The following is a 22,834-nucleotide window of genomic DNA, read 5'->3' on the forward strand; positions in this document are numbered from 1 at the left end:
CCATAGCCCTGGGAGCACATTTTAGGGAAGAAACCATGCAGAAGCACCTAAATCACCACTTCTGAAATGTTTTTGTGGAAAAATATCACCAAAAAAAAAACAAATAGCTAAATCAAGTCCACATGGAGTGATCTCGCACCTCCTGAGCAGTCAGAAGAGCTGGACAAGAGAACATGCTCTTGTCCCCAGTGAGGACTTTATGTCAGAAGCAATCAAATACTAACATAAATATGATTGTAACAATAAATGACCAGAACAGCCCAGCTACATAGGAAAGAGTATCAAAGAGATGCCACTATTAGCACCAATAGTGCAGTTCCCAGTTGAACCCGCTTACTGGGAAGAGCAAAATATTCCTGATAAATTCAGCATCTGTTCAGCTGGATTTCATTCACTGCAAGAATGAGGTAGCGGTAACCTACTAGTGAAGGCTGAACAAGTCTTTCCTAAGCTTCTAGAAGAAATTAGCATGAAAATTACTAGAGAAGTAGAGAAACCTCATAAAAGACTTCCAAAACCTATTTTGCTGTCAAAACCCAATGCAAAACTGCACCCTCTTCAGCTTTTTTATTGCTTCCAATGTATCAGGATTCCCATGTATTTTCCTTCTGTTTGATCCATCTCATTGTCATTAAGCTCTTTTCTCTATTCAAATGGATTTGTGGTTTTAGAATAAATACATGGGACCTGGCAGGCCAGTAGCATTTAGCACAGCATCACACTAAAGCAGAAAAGGGGAATTACAGGGGTTTCCTTTGTTTCTTAGAAAAAGAACGTGTATTTCATTGCATATGGAACAAGAGATTCTTCATAAAACTCTGCCAGGGCAAGGCAAATAAACTATTTGGGATGATTTTCCCCAGTTGCTGCCAGGCTTGAAAGCAGTTGTGAATAAACAGCAAAGTGAGTGAAAACAGAAACCACCTCCACCATCCTCCAGTGTTACCAGATCATTAGGTCAGTGTAATTGCAGTCGAAATACCATAACCACAGCACCTTTCCCTGTGCCTTTTTGCATGGTTTCCATACACACCCTGTGGAAAAAATGATTCTAAACATGACAACAATCTGGATGGGTAAAACTGACTATTGAGTTATCTCAATACAGCACAAAACAGAAAATTAATGGCTTATTCCTTAAACACCAAGAGGAAATGCTTAACACAAAAACCTCACCCCTCAGGAGACTGCCTTACCTTATGCTTACACTGAAGCCCCAGAGGCACCTTCAGACTTCATTTTCTGAAGACTGGGAAAGAAAACAGCCACTGAAAAACAAAACAAAGTGTTTGAGTTAAACCTTGAGAACTAAAGAGTATCAGAGATTGGAAAATGAACTTCAGGGGCTGTTAGTTTCAGTGTGAGTGAAAACAGTCCTAATGAGAGTGGCGCTTTTTCTGCTACCCTGTCTTCACCCATCACATTTGCAACCTTGCTCATAACTGGGCAGGTACGGATTCTGGTAGCTTCAGCATTTAAGGGTCTCAAGTCCTGGCCTCGAGCACACGCCCGGGAACCAGAGAGGGATTTTACTGAGCCGGCGCGGGGTTTGTTCCGTGTCTCCGCAGCCGCCGAGCCCCGCCCGGGGAGCGGCCAGACCCCGCGGGAGCCCCGCCGGGCGGGCAGAGGGCCCGGAGCCGCAGGGAAGGCCGCGAAGGGCAGGAGAAAGCAGCCCTGGGGCCGCCCCCGCCGCGCCCCGCGCTGCACCTGCCTCCCGGCACCGCCCCGCTGCCCCCCCCGCGCGGAGCCGCCGGCGACGCGAGTCGGGGCCGGGCCGAGCCGCGCCGCCGCGGGAGCCGCTGCCGGAGCCGCCGCCCGCCATGGGCACGGGGCGCGGGGGGATGCGCTGCATCAAGATCCTGCTGTGCATCTTCAACACCACCTTCTGGGTGAGCGTCGAGCGGGGCCGGGAGGAGCCGCCGCACCTGCTGCGGGGCCCGGGGGGGAGCGCGGGGTGCGGGGTGCCGGGTGCGGGGCTGCCCGCGGCAGGGGCCGGCCCCGGGACGGGCTGACCGAGTCCTCTGCCTCGGCTTCTACTCGCTCCGTAGGGTTGGAGTTCTCCCTGGGGAAATAGGTACTTGCTGTAAGATGCCACTGCTGAGGAAAGCCACCACCTTTCCTAACCGGTAATTTAGTACCCATTTCCCCAACCAGAATTACATTTCCAACAACAGGAGGCTGTGAGACGCTTTCTAGCGTCCCACACTGTATTCCAGCGGAATACTCCTTCACAGCATCAGGATGCTCTTTAATAATGTAATTTCAAATAGCAAGCCAACAGCCACTACTTTCCCAAGCTCATCCTAAGAGAAAGCCCTTGCATCAGACTGCACTTATCTTGCTGAAAGTTACACTAATGGGGCAATAAAGTGTCTACTGCTGAACCCTCAAGAGCTTTAGAGTGCTAAACCTGCTCTGCCCTCATTGCACCTTTAATGGTCTCGGTTCCATAGCACTGCTGAAGTCAAGCTTTCTTTCCTTCCTTCACATTCCCTCATGCTGTGCTCTCCCCTCCAGAAGGGATAACAATAACCAATGTTATCTTCTTAAATGTCTTTCTTTCTCATTCACTGTTTTTCAAAAAGAAGTCACAAAAGAATCTCGTTCAGCCTCTCTGGAGCAAAGAGTTTTGGGCTTTTGTCTCCTTTATGCTTGAAGCACAGTTAAACCAAACGCTGTTCCCTCTTGGTGACAGCACTGCGAGCTCCGGGTACACAGTGCTGCTGTGCTCAAGCTGGAGGAGCAGGGTGATGTTGCCCAGCTGCAGCTGCAAGTCAGGAGAAGGACAAAGCTTTGTGTTATGTTGTTTCACAAAAGTGGCAAGTACTGTGTTTTGTTATCTGCCTTTTCACTGAGAGGGGAGAAACCAACTCCTCAGCTGGACTGGGGGCATTCATCACCATCACCATCACCATCATCATCATCACCATGGAATGGTTTGGGTTGAAGGGACCTTAAGGTTCATCAAGTTCCAACCCCCTGCCATGGGCAAGGCCACCTTCCACTAGAGCAGGTTGCTCCAAGCCCCGTCCAACCTGGCCTTGAACACTGCCAGGGATGGAAGTCAATTAAGTTACTTCCATCATCAAAGTTTGGTGTACATCACTGTTAAGCAGGGCTTAACTCCTCGTCACAGACTTCCCAATAAGGTGCTTTTCCTAAAGTAACAGCATCTTGAGTCCAGACTGAGGCCCTGCGTGTCCTCCTGCCTGGCCACAGTGCAGTTGTGAGGGTTAAGAAGAAGAGTGGAAGTTCACAAACGCCACTATGGTTAAGAGCTGAAAGAAAGAAAGAAAGAAAGAAGTACATTGCACTCTAATAGGAATTCATTGTCAAAAACTGAATTTTCCGACAGTGCAGTCCCAAGTTGTGGGATTTCAAGAAAGTACAAGGTACCAGTAACACCTCTTTAATGCTCCCCAGCTAACCCTTCCTGAAGCAGTGACTGGTGTGTTTCTCTTCCAGCTGGCAGGACTGGCTGTCATTGCCTTTGGGCTGTGGCTGCGGTTTGGTGGGGTTATGGCAGACATTGCTTCAGACAAAAGGTCTCCAGAGTATTTCTTCATGGGTAAGTTAAAATGCTTGTGATGACAGCAGACTAGCCTTGGTTTCATCCTGGGGCATGTGACATACCTTATGCATTGAATTATATGAAGGCCAACAATTCCTGGCCTGAATTACACAAAACTGGACATTCTGGTGCTCTGTGTCATGTGCATGATGGTTTTCATCCTTTCTTTGCTTGGCATCAACTTCCTTAGGCCTAAGTGAACCCTTCTCTCAGACCTGTTCAAGCCCTCACGGATCCTAAGTGAATTGTGCTGTTGGAATAGAAGCTGAGATGGGTCAGAGACTCTTGGAACATGGGGCTCACAAAAAAAAATCCTTCCAGAGTTCTCTGTGCAGTTGCTAACCAGTGAAACAACTATCACTTCTGAATGGTGTTACCACCAGTGCAGCAGGAAAGCTTTTGCTTGCCATTCTCCCTGTGTCTGCACACAGGGGCCCTGAGTGATGCTTTCAAGTATCAGAGCAAGTCCTTCCACAGCTGAAAAGTAAAAATACACCCCCAGTATTCAGTCATCCCAAGGGCTGCTTGTCCAGCCCAGACAGGAATCAGTAGCTCCCCAGGCTAGAGAACTGGTATTGGTCATATCTAATTTTAGGCATTTAAGATAATCTTCTTTCTCCCAAGGATTTCCAGTGGGTTTTCTGGAAACACCACCCCTGTTCCGTATCTATAAGCATCCTTAAATAGCAGCTCTCTAGGACTGTCAGCAGCTGTGTTTCTCTGTCCACTGGCAACTGCAACATGCTTTTAGGCCAGAAGAGTCCCTTTTTTGTCTGTTTTAATGTCTCACACCTGAAGATGGACTCACTCAGTTGATACAAACATTTCTGCCATCTACAAATGCCAAGTGTGAATGAATCCCCTGTCCTGCCTTGTCCATCAAAACACTCTGACAGGGAGCCAAGAATAGAAGGTGACCCCAGAAGTTCTGTAGCAGTCAGTTACCCATCCTGGGAACACTGCCTGAGCTATGCAGTGACTTTAAATACCCCAATTCTCTTAGTGGAGGAGACCTTGACTCTGCCACACCACACTTCTAGCCCCAGGTTTCTTTAACATATGCAGCCAGGCTGGAGGCACAGAGCTGCCTGTATAGTGCCTTGGAACAGATGGGTAGACTATTACACCCAGTGAAGTTTCGTGGAAGTTCAAGAGGCTGAATAAAACCATTCAGATGAAAATCTGATGGGGACCTGAGGGTTATCCTGTAGCACCTCCACTGACACGGAGCCAGGAAGTATGATTTATGTTTTCTCTCATCTGAGCTGCTATTAGATCACCAACTTCCTTTCCAGGTCCAGTTTATACCTATTGAATTTATTATGCTCTATCTTGGAGCTCTTCCCTGCCTCATCCACTTATTCTTGACCCAGGAGATCCAACAAGACAGAAAGATGTTCTGGCCTTCAAAATCAAGTACTGTTGGTTTGTTAGAAGCCAGAAAATAATAGATCCTGTGATGTGAATAAGCACCATGGTCATTTCACAGCTTTGCAAGTGCAGACTGTAACACAGTTTTATTTGGTGCCTGTGTATTTAAATCTCTACAAGATTTAATCTGCTTCAGTCCTGTATGGGAATTGCAAAAACAGATCAGAGCAGTTAATTTGGAGAAGTCCTGGGGCATGTTCTTGTAAAAGTTTCATCATATACAGCAACACTCAACTCTTGGGGCTGTTACATGTATTTACAGAGCTGCACGTTGTAATACGTAGCTGCTAGTAGAGGAACTGCTAAGGAACAGGACCTAAATGTTGAAGATTCTTTTAAACTTGAACTTTTGACCTGCTAAAGCAAAGTGTTGGCCCTTTTTTGTAGTGGGCTTCGTGCCTACTACAGGGAGCATTCCTGTTCAAAAGCAAAACATTTTCTGCTGCCCTCACTCCTTACAGATCATATTAAATGTTGTTGTGACTTCTGAGTCTGAGGCTAGTAACAATCTGTAACTAAGACAGTGGTAAAGGAATGGTGATGAGTCCCATAAGGGTGGGTTTTAGCAACAAGCAAGGCCGCACTTGACCATCATGCTCAAGGGCTTTACCTCTCTGGGAGACTTCAGCTCTGAGTCTCCTGACAGTCGTCTACTGGGCCCTTCTCACAGGGAGTGGTGTTCAGTTGGCTCTATGTGTCTGCTCTGTAACGTGTTCTGGGTGAGAGCTCAGTTTTTGCATAGGAATTCTCAGTATGGAACACAAGGAGCAGATGCCCAGAGGGTTTCAGGAGAAAGAGATCAGCAATATGACTTGGAGATAGAAACATATGGCAATAGATTTAAAAACAAGTCCTGTAGCTCTGTTCCACTGCCCGCTTTGTGTCTGTCTTGCAATAACGCTGTGCTCAGCTCAGCTTTGTGCCAATGCTTGGAACAACACTGCAGCTGCATTCAGAGTTTGCTTGGTAGGTTGAAGCACTGTCCAGAATCAGCATCTTGTGGAAAACAGCTCATTTTCTTGATTCTAAAGAGAAGCACATTCTGCTCTTCTTGTACCTGCACTGAACTGCCAGCTGAGTCTAACCAGCTTCTCTCTTGTGCTTCCTTGCGATGGGGTTTATTTTCCTGGTTCTGAAATGTTTTAGTTTAAAGTAATTGATAATTACATCGTTTCATTTTCCATTAGGGCAGAAGTAGTCTCCTTAAATAGCCTTGTTCTTTACCATTAGCCCAGCCCAGTCTTTTCTGCCCCCTGGAATAGGTTGGGCTCTGACTTGGCAACCAGACATGTTCATCTTTTCCAGCCACTGAAATGTTTGTGTTGGTTTGAGAACAACTCAGAGGCAGCAGTGCTGAGGTCAAGCACACATATGTGTTCTGAGCTATCTGTTGCTTGTGGTTTTGTGTTTGGTGATCCATTCTTCCCACTGCAGCTTGCAGGTTTTTAACTTACAACTTTAAAGAATTGAAACTCTCTGACCCGTGAAGTCTCCTCCTTCACTCTACCACATGTATCTTACACTGGAGTGGCTTCCTAAAATTGGCCACCCACTCTCTCTGCAGCTCCCCAAGTGTTTGAGTTCCCACTGCACAACGTTTCTGTGTTACGTCACCTCATAGTATGTTTTGTGCCTGTGCTTCAAGTGGTGAAGCAAAACTGCAGCTTTCCTACTTTACGGCAGTTCAGCTTTGGTGGATTTCATACAATCCTCTCCTAAAAAAAGGAACAAGAAAAGGAAGAATAAAAGACCATTTCAGCAAAGATCAGTAGAGGGGCAGTTACCTCTTATCTGAGCTGCCTGTGACACTACTGACCAAATGGAGAAAAGATCTGTAGGATAAAGGAATTCCCTCAGCTTGTTCATCTTTCTCAAGACTCCTGTGCCAAGACTGCCGAGTTTTCTGCTGGGCAAGAAAGTTTGCAACAATCGGAAGGAAAACAAAGATGTTTGTGTGAACCCCAGAGGTCAGCATTGCTGAGTGCAATGAAAAATAACATGGGGGTTATAAGGGTTACTTCAAGACACCTTTTCTCCTCTCTTTGCTTTTGGCGGATGAAGAGGAAAGTCTGTTCTGGTTCCTTGGGCAAAATGGAGGACAAACTCTCTGTAGACCTCATAAATGGAGTGCAGAGGATCACATCACTGCCAGCAGCAATAAAAATGCAATGCATGTACTCAACAAGCCCCCTCAGGAATGCTAACAAAACCTGACAAATGTGAATGAATCAATCATAGAATCCTAGAATGGGTTGGGTTGGAAAGGACCTTAAGATCATCCAACTCCAACCTGTGCCATGGGCAGGGACACCTCCCACTGGAGCAGCTTGCTCCAAGCTGCTGTGTCCAACCTGGCCTTGAGCACTGCCAGGGATGGGACAGCCACAGCTTCTCTGGGCACCCTGTGCCAGCGCCTCAGCACCCTCACACAGAAGAACTTCTTCCTTATATCTAACCTGAACTTCCCCTGTTTCGGTTTGAACCCCTCACCCCTTGTCCTGCTGCTAAATGTGGATGGCTCTTATAACTGCCAGCACGGAAGTACTGCTTCTCCTGCACAAACTTTCTGCTTTGCTACATTTTCTCTGCTTTCATTCCATGAGCCAACCTGTGGTCCAGGCATTCATCAGGGCCAAAACAATTGTGCGCAAAACTGTCAGGGTGGCTGTGGCTTTCTCTGAGGGTCTACAAGAGCAGGAGTGATCATGCTGGCTTTGAAAGGTACAGTTAGAAGGCACATGCCTGAGGATATGAAGTCATGTCTGGAGTTGAAGGATATTAGTAGTTTTTTCTCCATAGCAGTGGGTGCCCATACAAACAGGAAGGTGTTGGCCAGCAGTTAAATTCACATAAACAGCAATTCTCTCCTTCTGTGCCTCATTTTGTTATAGTTCTAGTCATTTATTTTGGAATCAAGCACTATATCCTTCATCAACAGTATTTTCTCTCCAAAGTCAATAGCCTCTAACTCTTATCAGCCTTCAAAATGAGAACCACTGGCAAAGCAGCCTCTCTGTAGAGATGAGGAGCATCAAATGGTCCTGCTATCATGTGCATTAGAGGCTTTTAGCCTGTACTTAAGACTTAAACAATGAATTTGTCTTTCTTTCAATCATCTTGTGTGCAGATCTCTTCTGTATTGAGGAAGACTGGTTTAGAAAAGGCTGATAGTGGCTCCGAGTGGCCGCACTGGAAATTCTGCTTTAAAAACATGACAGCACCACCCCACAAAAAATCTCACCCTTACTCAGAATGAAAGTTGTTCGAAAGTCCTCAGTCCCTGCACTGGATTGTAAAACCTTGCAGTCAGTTCCTAAGAGTCAGTACCCACCTGCAAAGGAAAGTCAAGGCCAGCACAAAGTTAGAGGTCTGATAAAACAAGTTACTTACGCCTATGGTTCAGCCCAGAGAAGAAAAGCTGTATGGAGACCTCATAGCAGCTTCCAATATCTGAAGAGACCCACAAGAATTCTGGAAAGCAGCTCTTCATAGTGACAGGACAAGGGGTGATGGGTTCAAACTGAAACAGGAGAGATTTAGGTTAGATATAAGGAAGAAGTTCTTCCCTTGAGGGAAGGTGGCGAGGTGCTGGCACAGGGTGCCCAGAGAAGCTGAGGCTGCCCCATTCCTGGCAGTGTGCAAGGCCAGGTTGGACACAGGGGCTTGGAGCAAGCTGCTGTAGTGGAAGGTGTCCCTGTCTATGGCAGGGGGTGGAGCTGGATGAGCTTTAAGGTCCCTTCCAATTCAAACTAGTCTGTGATTCTACTGGAATAATCTGTCCATCTATCTCAGGTTAACTGGTTTATATTTGCAATATGCCAAGACTGACTTATCATTTGAGCATGATAATTGAGCAGATTTTTGCCTGTTAAACTGCCCTCCTGGTTAAACCTTTCTCCCACCCTGGTCTGGGTGTAGCTATCTAGAAGCTCTGCAGTTCCACACAGCAGCAACAGTTGAACTGACAGTTATGCCACTTCCTTCTTGATGCACCCTCTTCTTCCTGTAGGCACCTGGCAGCCACCCTGGTGCCTGGTCACAGGAAATGCTGCTCACTCTGTGTGAGCCACCTCAGTGAGTGACCAAGCAGTTGTACCTCATTTTCAGTCACACTGCCCATTGCAGAGCCTGGCACCACAGGCTCAACACTTCTGCTCTTCCAGAAACAGCCACCAGTAGCAAGTGACCTCAGTGACTGGGGATAAACCTGCCACTGGTTCTGTGTGAAGTAAAAAGACATCAAGATGTTTCTTCTTGCTGTAGCAGCACAGTAAACTCCAGGAATCATAGAATCACAGAATAGTTAGGGTTCGAAAAGACCTTAAAATCATCCAGTTCCAGCCCCCTGCCAGCAGCAGGGACACCTCACACTAGACCATGTCACCCAAGGCTCTGTCCAACCTGGCCCTGAACAGTGACAGGAATGGGGCATTTACCACTTCATGCTCAGGTTTTCTTGGTTACATGTTTTGTTCTTCATACATGCTCTATTCAAAAGGCCAAACTGTGCTTGAGATGCCAGGCTCTGAAGTGGCTTCCAGGAAAAAAAACCAAACCAGTATAACCAATGGAAATCTCCTGTGTCATGTTTCATTCTGACAGAGCTGGAAACAGTGGAACTGTCCACTCTGAAAACAGTAAGAGGAAAGCATTTTGTCTGCTGGAAAAGAATGAAACAGCAACAACGAACTAAAGCCCTTAGCTCCTTTTGGGGATGTGTTAGTTCAAAAGAGAGAGTTTTCACAGAGTTGGCTTGTTCTGTTCCAACATTTACTTTATCTGCAGTGGAGAGGGTAAAGACAGCTCTCTGCAGAGTCCTAACTTTTTACTGCTGTGGGGGGACAACACATTTGTGTTCTGGTTTGGAGCCTGTACATTTAAGCATCAGAACTGTGTAATTGCTGGTGTCTGCATGGAAACATATTCACAAGCAGTATTATTCAGGGTGTCCTAATCTAGAGAGGATTGTGAGAGGATTGCAGAATACCAAGTGACTGAGCATTAAAAAGGCAGATGAAACACTGGATCAATAAAGCAGTGTGGCACAAATGATAACAGATAATCTAAGCAGTATAAAACACTATCAGACTTTGAATTCGCTGTAGCCACCCAGGAACATGACCTTAGACTCACTGTCAGTTACTCTTGACAAAAGTACCTTCAGCTGCAGTCAAAAGGCAGATAAAATGTCAGAAGTTCTTAATAAAGGAAATGAGAATCCAACTGAAAAACTGTAATGTCACTGTGTAACTTTCTAATGCACTCAGTGCCCTGAGTGCTGTATGTGGTCATAAAGGATGCGATAAAACCAGAGAGTGCTAAGAAGTTTCACCAGATGATTATCGTACTGTGCACTACGAATAACTTCCAGAGTAGGAAGGTTTTCACAGTGTTCACAGTATTCCATTGCCACAGGATTCTGATAGAGCAGATCCACCTAATACAGGAATGTTGATTACAGCTGACTTGCAGTGAGCTTAGTATTGGGTGAAGTAGGTATTGACAGAGCAGTCTGTAATGCTTCTGTGGTTCCAGGAAGATTAACCCCAAAATACCTGTTGAATTCACACGAGACATCTAACTACGTCTGTGCATTATGCTCAAATTAATAGTAAGTTCCAGTTCTCCAGATATTTACCTGCCTTCAGAATACTGCCTCTCTTCTCCAGTTTTACACATCTATTTTATGGATAAATATACTAAAAATCCCTTAGTACAGACATGGTAATCTCTAGTAATAAGCCTGTTTCAGAAACCAGCTTTGCTACCATGTGCATACACAACTGTGCTGTCTGGCCTGTTACTCCCAGCTCCTACATGTGCTTCTCAGCTTTTCCAGTAATGCATTTGCACTACAGGGTCCTTGAGAGCCTCAGTCCCTCTGTGGAGGATCACATCTCCCTCCTGGGCTGTACTGCACATACAACCTCAGGAAAACCTCTTCAATCATGGCTGCATTCTGGGGCTCCTGAAATCACTGCCTCTGCATCCCTTATAGCAAGAACAGAGCTGCCTGTTCTCTCAGTGGAGTATGAAGAGTTGGCAATTTGTTTGGTGTTAGTTACTCAGCCCAGAAAAGGAAAAGCAGAATTATTTAGAATGGAAAGTGAGCATAGCAGCCAGGTAAACAAGAAACCCATGTGAAATAACACCAGACAGGGAGACGGTGTATGTCTGCTCCTGCTCTTTGCAGTAGGCTCTAGACAGGGATTTTTAATCTCAAAGTCATCAGTAAGATTTTGGAAGAAAAAGAAAGAAAAACCAAACCAAACCTCTGGGAGAGGGATTACTCCAGACTCTGAAATTGGATCTCTACCAGCCTAGGGGGTGGTGGTGATGGTTCATGCACTGTCTGCAACAGCAGTGGTTTTAATGTGCATATTAGTAGGTTCCTACCTGCCTGGTTTGTGCTGTGGCGTTTCCTTTCTTTTCAAGCACTGGCAGTGCACAGCTCTGCCTAGCACGAATCTCTACAACAGTAGCACAGGGGGACCCTGGACCTAAGAACACCGTTGTCACTCTGTCCAAGCACCACATAACAGACTAAAGAACTGGTGGCATTTCCTTTCAGATTAATTTTGCAGAAATTTGCACATTCCCTTTTCATTGCTCTCAGGTACAAAGAACAGTCTTGAATTGATATTACTCTAAAGATGGGGCTGATCCCTCCCTCGCTTTTGATACATATAAAGACATACTGCAGTCAGCAGCTATAAAATCCCATCCTTCTCTTCTACCTAGTCTAAAAATGGTGGAATTCTGTATTCACTGCAAGTCACAAAGGTTTTGTTGATACAGAAATGGCACACAGAATCCTTCATCCTTCTTGAGAGGTGCTTCTGCACACTTGCAGATCCGCTGTCTCTGTGTACAGCCCCAATAGGGCCTATGTATCATATCCAGAGGAAACAGTACCTTATGGAAGAACTCTGTGCCATGATCACAGATGACCACCTAGAGATCTCTGCTGAGCTGCGGATTTGACATTCTTCACTACTGGGAGCCAGAGGCTGCTCTGAGATCGCCATGTAACTTGTTCATTTCCCTGGTAATTGCAAAGCCTGCTAGAAAATGGGAATTCCTCCCACTGAGATTTTTCACAGGGAATACCCCCCATGTTACATTTTCCTTTCAGGAAATAATGATTTTCCCCATGGGATGAATAAGAAAAAAAAAAAACAAAACAAGTATATGGCAAAGTTGCTGCTTTACTACTTTCCAAATCCCTTCTTTGCTGAAGTATGGGCCTCCCCTCTTACACTTTCTGCTTTTTAGCCAGAAAGGAAATCAATCTGTTATTAGATGTCCTTCACTTGGCTTACTGCTAAAAGTACACGTGTTAGTTTTCTTCACAGCTTATAAAAACCTGTGTGGTTGGGGTGTGTTTTAGCACAGCTAGAACACCAAAAACCAACCCACCATCCCAAAACCAGAGTACTGCCCCACAAACAAGGTCAAGAGAATAGGCTCTGGCCAAAAATACCCCAGTGCTGTGACATGCAGCTGTTCATCCTCTTGTCTTTACAAAGAAACCCGTATTTCCTCCAGTACCCCTTAGAGTCAGCAGTGTCCTGGCTGCATCTGCTCCATCAACTGATTTTCTATTGCATTTTGCACATGCCTCTCTACCCCTTTGCACTTAGGGGCTGGCAGTGACCTCCTTTGTGTGTCCTGCACACAGCTGCAATATAGTCCTGAGCCACAGGCAGTCACATACATGGCTGGTATCTCCCCCTCTTAGTAATGTAGCAGCGTGCCTGTCCTCAGGATCCCCTCTTCCTCTGTTGTCTGCTCCTGTGCAGGCTGTGTGCTGCCACTGAACTCGAAGACTAGATTGTTACCAAACTCTTCATTAGCAGGCACAGATCTGAGTGACAAAATTAAGCCTCAGGAAATGAACAGAGGTGAGAGGAGAACATTTCACACAGGCCACAAACCTTTGCTTCCTTTCTACCTCATACTTTTTTACTTCTGCTGCACAAAAAGCTGCAGCTAGAGTCTTCTCAACACTTCCCATTCACCTCAACCCCATTTGCACACTTCTTTTGGCCGTGCTGAGCTTTGTGGTGAACTTCTTATGCGTCAGAATTTCTAGCTACAAAATATGTTCCATTTTGTGCCTATAAACTGCCTTTTCTGTTTCTCTGCTGTGCTTTACATGCCAAATTGGAGGCTATGCCAAGGCTTTGTGTTTTACAATGGAAGCACTTATGAATAGAAGCTGATTAAGGCTTTGCTTTCCATCCTGCTTTTTGGAAAGGAATGGGCTGTATTGAAGCTCAGATACTTCTGAGAAATGACACTATTGCCCAGTGATGCATTACCACCACCAAATTCCTGGATTTGTCTGCTTTGCTGATCCTGACTGGGCTAACTTGATGGCTCTCAGTGTATGATGGCACTAGTGAAGACTGGTTCTAAGGGGTGCCATATATTTGCCATCCTTTCTTTTCTAGAGTCTCACTTTTCAGCTTAGAGCTATTCCTATTAAGAATTTGAGGTGATCGTGCCTACCTTGCTGCATATAGCCCACTAGGAAAAGAAATATAAGTCCCTGCGTTATGTGCTTACAACCTCTAGGTTGGTGTTGAACCTACTGCTTTGCTACCCTCCCTGGAAAGCATCTTCCACTTGAGGATACCTGGATGTGGATGCCAGGAGACCACACAGTTCAAGCTGAGTCCCCGTGAATTACTTTTAAGCTGCTCTTCAAGTGTCTCATTCCTGTGTGAAAGATTACACATGGGTCTATATTACAGACAAATAAAAACATCTAGGTCGAAAAATAAGAATGACACAAAACTGAAGAAATAGCTCTCTGAGGATCAGCAACTACCAGCCGCAGGCTGAGAAAGGGCAAGGTCCGGAATGAGCTCTCCTGAACAGAGGATGGAAGAAGGTGCTCTGAAGCTCCTGCCTGGCTCAGCTGTGAGGCCAGACTCGAGTGGGCTCAGCTTTGTTTAGTGAGTGCTGTGAGGCCTTCCTGTAACACGCCTTAAAAGGGAAGCTCTGCCCGAGGTGGTGTGAGTCATGCGAGGGAAACGTTCAGGCTGTTCCTCAGACAAAAGCAAATCCAAATTCCTGAGAGTGGTCTCACCCCTTTGCTATCTACAAGCATGAAAAACCCAGGGGAAGACTTCTTCCCCGCCTTAATCGAAAGTCTCTTGGCTGAGCTGCCCAATAAGTAAGTACAAGGACTGGAGTAGGGAGGGATACACAGAAAAAGGTCCAGGAAACATCTTTGTAGTTACACTGTTGCTGTGGAGATCTCAGGAAATGGCAGTTTTGGTGTTTGGCAACTCAACAGAAGGTTCTGCACCTGCGAGGAGGTTTTGGTTTTGCCAGTTCTTCCACGAGGGGCTGACCTTTCCCTCCTGAGCCATATATACTTTGTATACCCCTCCTTCAGTAAAACCCACTGTTGTGTGTGCAATTATTAGCTCAGTCCTGGTAAGTCACAAGATGCTGAATATTAAAAATTTAGGAAATACAGAATATGAACTGCCAGAACATTCAGCAAGCAGAAAATCCCACATATCCCATCACAGACCTGGAAAGCCATATTAATGATAACCAGTTTAGTGCTGTTTAGCAGAACTTGTGTCCTCACAGCAATCTTTGGGCACAGGAAAGGTACCAGGGCAAGAAGGATGGAGGGAGGAGAAGGATCACAATAGCTGGGATCAATATCTGGCTGATACCCAGTGACTAGACAGTGATGTGGCAGCAGGCAGGAGTTTGTCTTCTCAAAGCAGGCTGCAGCTGTGTGGCAGAGAGGGATGCTCTGTACTCATGTACTGACTCTTTTGTTTGGGGTTTCATTTTCCTAACAACCACTGCACATTGTCATTTGTAGGGCTTTCTCGTGTAGGTTACACAAGGGCTGCTGATAGTAAATGCCAGCAGCTCTGTTAACCCTAAAGATCTGGATCGGATTGTAAAACAATGTTTAAGTTGGTAACTGAGGGGACTAAAAGTTTCCTCACAAGTTTGGTAGTGAAAACCGGGAGGAAGGCTCATTGTGCCCTCTAGTGTGCACAGCCTGGAGCTCCACTGACCCTTCAACAAGAGGCATGAGGGAATTGAATCACAGAACCATAGAATCAGTCAGCTTGGAAAAGACCTTTAAGCTGAAGTCCAGCCGTTCCCCAGCACTGCCAAGGGCACCACTGACCCATGTCTCCAAGTCTTCTGATCATAATGCACTGATAATATGAACCTTTAAAAGCTGCTCCTCTCTCATATTCTAACACTGGCCCTGGTATGCTGGAGGAAAAAAGAGTAAAGATGCTGGATCATGTCTGCCCAGCAGACAATAAAGCAGCTACTGCTCATAAAAGAAGGTGCCATGCTCCAAATCACTGCAGACAAGTTTCCATTCTGTACAGTGATCAAGCTCAGGACTATTGCTGAGCTTATGACCACCACACCCCACCTTCCCAGGCTGTTCCTTGTCACTCAGTTCACCAGAGGGTGCAAATTTCTTGTTTCATTCACTTCTAACAGCTTTCAGTGGTTTCCCCCCAGAATTTGTACAAATCTTTCTAATAGCAATCAGCTAAGGCATTGATTCCAGAGGAGCATCACACTGTACTGCTGGACCCTTTCCCAAAGGTCTTCAAAAGTCCTTTGTTACGTGCTGCCAGGCAATGGATAGAGCATAACTGCCAGGTAGCTTTTGAAGTTCCACCCCTACACAGCAGTAGAGCACATTTGCATCTCCAGGTTTCACAGAAATAAGCCCTTTACCAATGTGGAGGGGATTTTTTCCTTACTTTCCTCCCTGAAGAGTTGTAAGGTACTTCTGGATGCTGTGGTGTCTGCTCCTCCTGGACTGAGCTGCCCTTGGGACAGGAAACTTGGGAGGTAGGAGTCTTTTCATTTGTCTTCCTGAAATTCCCCAAGTATTCTGAAGAAATCATTGGGGTTTTGTGGCAAAAGTTTTCTGTGGTACAGATGCTCTTTGTGAGAGCCAGAGACCATTGCTACGTACAAATATGTGGTTTTCACAAAAGAGGTAGCAGCCTTTGGGAAGTGAAACCTTCTTAAATCCTCCTCTGACTCTGGTTTTCCACAGGACTCTACGTGCTGGTGGGAGCCGGGGCTCTCATGACCACAGTTGGATTTTTTGGGTGCTGTGGAGCAGCGCGGGAGTCTCAGTGCTTACTTGGAGCAGTAAGTAAAAGGTTTCAAGGGCCTGGGCTGCATAGCAAGATAATCCCAAAGCATGTATGTGTCACTAGTGGGAAAATATTTATTGTCCCAGACCTGGAAAGCCTTCAGTCTTTTCACTGGCTGTGAAAATGTGGAGCTTCCATACATGAAGAAATTCCATTGCTTGTCTCATATGACATGCTGGAATTACCTTCTGGCTTTTCTGAAGCTACCAACTGAGCCACATCTCTGCCACTTCCACCTCAGTTCCCATATAACAAGAAATCTCACCCGACCCTTTGTTACAGCCCCTGCTACCAGCTTCCTTTTGGTTACTGTGTGAGCTCTTGAGGCCTGGGCCAGGATGAGGGACTGACTGGCAGTGTATGTAAAGCAGTATTGTGCAAGGTTTAGTAATGTAAGATTCTCTTCTTTCTCTGCAGTTCTTTGCTTGCTTGTTGGTGATATTTGCAGCCGAGATCACTGCTGGAGTATTTGCCTTTATAGGCAAGAAAGTGGTAAGTAGCAAGAAACTTCTAACGTAATCAATGGGTACTTACAGACCCTGGCATGCAGTGACCTACAGTGTGGCTCTTGCATAGCAAACATTTCCAGAAGACTTTTCCCAGGAAGACTCTCTGACTTTCTTATCTGGAGTCAGTGAGAGTTTGTGTTACCACCAGTCCAAAAAGGGATGCATCCCCCCCCCTTAAAGAAAATCTGCAGGTGTCATTCAACCTCACATCCACCAGGAACATCAAGTAGACCTGTATAAGAGGGCATTGCTTGGGAAAAGGGCAGAGAGATTCAAGCAGTAAACTTCTCCAACTAACAGTGTTTAACCAAAACACAGAATACAGCAGATGTATATTCTGACCCATGCAGAGTCCCTCTGAATGCCATCAGGCCACAAAACCTCCAGTCTTTCCAATCCCAGTACCTCAGTTCACCAGGCATCATTTTCTGCTCTGGAGGCTGATGACACAAGCTGAAGTCTGCAGTGGATCGCAGGTAACTCACATGAAAAGTCTGATTTCTGCAGGCAATACAGGAAGCCCAGAAGATCTATGAAGACATTTATGATGACTATATGAAAAACCCAGGGGGGAAGGTCAACAGGACTATCTATCACTTACACATGGCTGTGAGTAGTCCTCCTCAGCTTTAATACCTTATGTTGCTACTCTACCATCACATTACCTTTTAAATTCAGAATGCCTCCCACTGAGGTATGAAAGAACAGAACTGAGTGCTACTTAGGATGGATCAAGAGGCTCACAACCTGGTTTCCTAATGGCTCTGTCAGAATTCCCAAGTGACCCCTACCTTTGAAAGTGAAAATGGCCAGGCTTTTAAACTTCAGCTGATGCTTCTGGACCATTTTGTACAGAAACTACAACTCTTATGGCCCTTCTGGATATTAAAATCCAGGAAGAAATATTCACAAATGTAGACTGAGATAAAGGACTGAATCTCTGTGCATTTGTCAGAGACAAAATTGACCCATGTCCTAGGACCTCCAGTGTGGCAGATCCTGTCACTGACTGAACCAAGTAGGTAAAGAAGCAAAAGCACATGGGTGGCTCGGTTCAGGCCACCCAATAAGTTAGTATGTGAATCACAACTGGAACCTGCGACTTCCTGAATCTTGTTTGTGTCCACCCTATATCTACACTGCCTCCCACAGAGATAAAGCCCAAGCTTTGTTGCTTCTTGCAGCATTCCCACGTTCTTTAGAACAAACATTTCACAACCTCAGACCCTCTTGTCCTTCTCCCATAGTTGTTATTTCTGACCCAAAAAAAAAGAATTCCAAGCATTTTGTGGGAGATAGGCAAACAGGAAAAACAAACCCTCTGAAACTCTGATTTATTACTGTCTCCAAACCCAACTATGTTTTGTCAGAACTAAAGATTCTGGCATTCTCTGCTGCAGCTTCTGTGTGTTACACATGATTCTGCATGTGCTATTTGAACTTTCTGCTTTCTCCCTTTAACAGCTCCTGTTTCCCTATAAGCCAGGGAGCTGCTTTCCCAAAATCCACAAGTTTGCTCCGAGATCTGTAACAAAAACCCTACCTGGAAGTTGTTAATACAAATCTGTTTGTTTGCTATGGCTTCAGACAACTGAAACTGATTTTTGAGTTGGAAGTAGCAATTAATATAGGGAATTTATTTATTACTTGTTCTGTATTGTTTCTTTTTGTTGTTATCTATTGTTTCACCTTCAGTATGAAACCAGTCTATGCTTTCTCCTTCCTTGATCCTTCATCTCTCCCTCATTTAGCTCCAATGTTGTGGTAAAGATGGTATAGAACAACAAACGGGACTACCCTGCCCAGAGAATATTCAGCTGCCAAAGGCAAGTATACTCTGTTCTGGTTGATCTAATCACTTTTTTATGCCAATTGTTTAGTAAAATTGAAAACACTCTATAAGTAAAAGAAAGGAAGAACTTCCTTTTTACAAGTGCCAGCATGAAAATCCATATGAAATGGAGCGGCATGGAGGCAGAAGTAAGTTGGAAGTTGTACTGAACATACCCAGCCCTCATTGCTGAGGCCTTCTTACAGTATCCCATGGTAGCTGAGGCAATATTACGTCATCTGAAAAGTGGGAGGGATGTAGTAGAACAGCAGTCCTAAATGTAAAGCCCTGCGAAGGCTGCCTGCAAGGAGATTCCTGACTAGGAACTTTGTTGGTCTTAAGAAGAATACTATGTTTTGTCTTGGGTGGAATCTGCTTGCGAGTCCAGTGCTGAGCTGAAGGGACAAACTTCCTGATTTGGCATGGCCCATTATAGAAAGGGTTTTAAATTTAAGGAAAACCGTAAGATGACTTGTCTATGTCAGCCAGTACAGGGAACAGATTTCTCAGGGAAAATTGTCCTATAAAACACAAGACACAGATGGAAGAACTAATACAGTGTCTGCAATAATATTTTTCCTAATATCTGTTGTTCAGAGCTGCTTGGATTATCTTTTTCTAGGAATAAAGATCTTTCCATGTTGTTTTTAACAGAGCTGCCTGGTTGAGATCCAGAAAGTAACTGATGCTAATCTGCATTTAGTCGGAATTGTTGGAATTGCAATTGCTGGCATCACAGTGAGTACTTCTCATTCTCAAATCTCTATCTGAGCCCAATACCCTGTCTCTTCCTCAAAGCATTGTGGAAGGTGTCTTACAGCAACTGGCAAGATCCCTCAAAGGTGAAGCTATTCCTATCACTTTCAATACATCCTCTCTCTGGGAACTGCCCACATTGGTGCAAGCAGACTTGCCTAACTTTGTTTTAGCAGTTCATTTTGTGCCCTTAGACAGGGCCCCAAGTATCTAATGGCAACCTTACTTCGTTGTAATAGTAGGAAATGGAGTACCCATGAACCAAACTGAAGATCAAAAGGCTATAGAAGGATTTAATCTATTCCACAACAACTGCAGACTGACGCTTTAGGCCCTTTAAGGATCCGTTCCTTAGATTTCATAAAGAATACGGTGCCTAACCTTTGTACAGAAATGGCTTTCCAGGAAACTGCTGGCTCTAGCATTGGTTCAGTGCAAAGGATAGTTAGTAACAGTTCTCCTAGGTCACAGACCCAGCGATCAGTAGGTATTTTGTTAAAGGAACATTATTTAAACTGCAGAGTTTTCAGAGCAACATTTCTTTCCTAAACCTCCCTCTAGTTACAGAAGCTGTTTCACCAAATTGTGTCATCAAAGCATCAGTAACTTCCCTTACAGTCCGCCTTCTCCCCCAAGCGTGTATTGTATTCCCAAGGTTTGCTCCTCCGCCTGTGACCAATAGATGTCACCCTGCCGCAAGGATGTGGCAGGTCGGGCAGTCTGTCGAACAGGCGTTTCCAGCGCTTGTGCCATGCCTTCCTTCAGGCCCAGAAACCAGCAGTAGCCTGAAGCAGCTTGAGGAACCAGAGTATGAGTAAAGAAATACACCTTTAGCTGATTTGGTGAGCAGGAGGTTCCTGGACTTAGGTGGAAACTTAAAAGCAGATGAAGGTTTTATGCAAGTAAAAGAAACCACGGCATGGGGAAGGGGGATGAAACAATCCTGTGATTTGTACAAAATGTGAATGCACACCCAAAAATACAGCAAAGCAACACAGAGTTCCAGTAACCTCATTGCTCACCAAGCATACACTAGAAATAGGAATCTGTCTTCTATGGCTTCCCACCTCAGCTAAAGCAGAAGCTATGGAATGATAACCCCTTCAGCAGCAGAAGCATGTCTGGACACTTTTTTTGTGCTTGTTTCTGACACTTCATGAGCATGGTGAGATGCCTCCTTTTTCATTAGGGAGGTGTGTGGGGAGGGGATATGAACTCAGTGGTGTAACTGCCCAATAGTACTGCTCACCTTCAGTCATTAGCAATGAAGCCTCAGGAGGTAGCTGCTAAAACTATAGCAAAAAAGCAGTTCCTGGAGCCTCTGGCAACACTCACTGTTCTTTGACATTCCCTCTAGTTACCCAGCTCCCTAACATAGATAGAGTTTTATATTTACTGTAGAGCCTTGGTCTTGAGTTGTAACTGTTAAGAGCTTGGTTTCTCTGTAAAACCAAAATGCTCAGCACCAGACCTGGTTCCTCTGGAATCCTCCTCTGCTCTTGCTCAAATATGTATACAATATTCCATGTTAAGCATTATGAAATTCAGAACCTTTTGAAGCAATTCCAGGCATAACAGCAATAGTCACAGTGAAATTTATGTTAATAACATTAATGTTTGGGGCTGTTCTGCTGGCATTAACATTTAGGACAAAGAACAGCGATAAAATCTTGGCTTTGAGTATCGGTGAAATCTCTTTGATGTTAACTGCCTGATGTCTTGGGGTTTGTAGACGGAAGCAGCCACCTGCTACTCTGCAGTTACAACCTTCAGATTGTTCTGATATGCGGACTAATTTATAACTGTGTTGTAAGTAGATCCCTAAATCACATCCCTTCTCTTCTAGATCTTTGGCATGATATTCAGCATGGTTCTGTGCTGTGCGATCCGTAACACAAGAGACATGATCTAAAACTGTCACTGCACAACTATGTCCCAGGAGTTCCAGACTAAGCTTACAAGAAGTGCTCTTCTACCCAATTTAATAATTGTAATACATTTTAATCAGTGTTTTAACATAATGAGGGTAAATATCCCATTAGAGGAGCAGGTGAATTGTATTAGTTACAGTAAAACCGAAGTGAAAAAAAAGGGGTTTTAAATGTTCTTTGTAATGAAAAGCAAAGGTGCATCTATGACTAATTTAATTGTTAATGCTTGTATATGTGCAATTAAGAGTTTACACATCAATAGACATTGTGTAAGCACATGCATATCTCTCCTTACAAATACATACGTACATGAGTAGGTACCTGTAGATGCAGTATCTTGTCTAAGTAAGCATGTGCAAATGGACTGTGCTGTGTACGCATGTTTGCAGGCAGAGTCTTCCAGAGCCTCACTATGCAAAAGTGTGCACACCCCACATACACACAGCGCTTGGAACCCTTCATATCCAGCCCATTTGCCAAGGGTTAGCAGAGGAACAAATGCCACTTTAAAAAGGGAGATCTAGGATCTATTTTGTAATAGTTCTTTTCAAAGCCTGCACAGAGTAGAATTAATAAAATTGGACTTTATTAAAACAAATCTAATGCCTAAAGGCCTGCTCCAGCAAACTCGAATTCATCTGAGGAGACCCACTGGCACCACTGGCATGCAGACTGGATTTGGTGTTGTTACCCTTCATGCAAATGCAGAAAGCTCTGGGAGAGGAAATACATCCAAGGAGATCCAGGCTAAAGGAAGAGGGGGAAAGAGGTGGGAAGCTGGTAAGATAATGCAGTCATTTGGGAGCAAGTGCAGTGCTAGCCTGAGATACACACCAAAAACGATAGAAATCTGAGTAAAAGGGACCACTAAAATCTTTATTCAGAAGTCCCTTTACCCTGCAAGACTCTATATAGGATATACACTGGTGCAGGAGTGGAGCCTATGGCCAGAAAAGCAGCAGCTTTGTAGAATCTAACTGGCCTGGGGAAGCCAACTGAAGAGTGAGAACGGTCAGGGGAAGACACACAGCACTTTAATATCCTCTGTTTCTGCTTCTGTGACTATCACAGCTTCCATGGGGCTCTTACCTCAACCTCTCTCCCTTTCTTGCAGGTATAAGGCAGGAAAGAAAGATGGGACATATTTACAGAGCCAAAAAGCACATTTTTTCTTTAATGGCACCTTTTGATGGTGTGTCAGGTATAAATGTTACACTGTGTGCTTGAAATACCTCAGGGCTTGAGTTTACATCCTTTGTTTCTATATTTTTATTTTTCTATTTGTCATATTTATGCATAACAGAATGTTCCTTTTAAAACAGTCTAGAAGGGAGAAAGGCTGCCCCCAGAAGGGGAAAAATAAATTACATCAAAGGCTCAGAATCTCTTAATTCCTTTGCTTAAGATAATTCACCATTTCAGAAAACAGCTTTTTGCTGATGATACCCACAGAGCAGCTCTGGCTCTCTCATGATCACTAGATCAGATTTCTGATGCACTTGCTCCATACGTGATGGGAAAGAATTCAGCTAAACTACATTTCTCATCAAAATGGTCCCTGCTGTCTAACAGGACTTGGATTTACAAGTCATGGGGTCTTTATGCCATGGAAACATGATGGAAAG

General features: G+C 44.8%; 1 protein-coding gene across 1 annotated transcript; it reads left to right on the plus strand.

The window, feature by feature from the left end:
- The first annotated feature begins 1,726 nt into the window (after nt 1-1,726).
- On the plus strand, nt 1,727-22,600 carry TSPAN2 (tetraspanin 2). The gene is made up of 8 exons (XM_061362759.1): nt 1,727-1,889; nt 3,466-3,568; nt 16,080-16,177; nt 16,600-16,674; nt 17,199-17,300; nt 18,443-18,517; nt 19,177-19,260; nt 21,125-22,600. The coding sequence occupies exons 1-8, from the start codon at nt 1,821-1,823 to the stop codon at nt 21,188-21,190; spliced, it is 672 nt and encodes a 223-aa protein (XP_061218743.1). The 5' UTR covers nt 1,727-1,820; the 3' UTR covers nt 21,191-22,600.
- Nucleotides 22,601-22,834: the final 234 nt, after the last annotated feature.

Source organism: Neopsephotus bourkii, unplaced genomic scaffold, assembly GCF_033783945.1.
Source record: "Neopsephotus bourkii isolate Nb327-2 ecotype Australia unplaced genomic scaffold, CSIRO-AGI_Nbou_v1 NB_1139, whole genome shotgun sequence".
Lineage (NCBI taxonomy): Eukaryota > Metazoa > Chordata > Aves > Psittaciformes > Psittacidae > Neopsephotus > Neopsephotus bourkii.

Excerpts from the sequence above, each read along its gene's own strand:
- TSPAN2 (XM_061362759.1), top strand. The coding sequence starts at position 1,821 with ATGGGCACGGGGCGCGGGGGGATGCGCTGCATCAAGATCCTGCTGTGC. Across the intron at positions 16,675-17,198 it reads CCTTTATAGGCAAGAAAGTG|GCAATACAGGAAGCCCAGAA; the intron begins GTAAGTAGCAAG and ends TGATTTCTGCAG. Across the intron at positions 17,301-18,442 it reads TCTATCACTTACACATGGCT|CTCCAATGTTGTGGTAAAGA; the intron begins GTGAGTAGTCCT and ends TCCCTCATTTAG.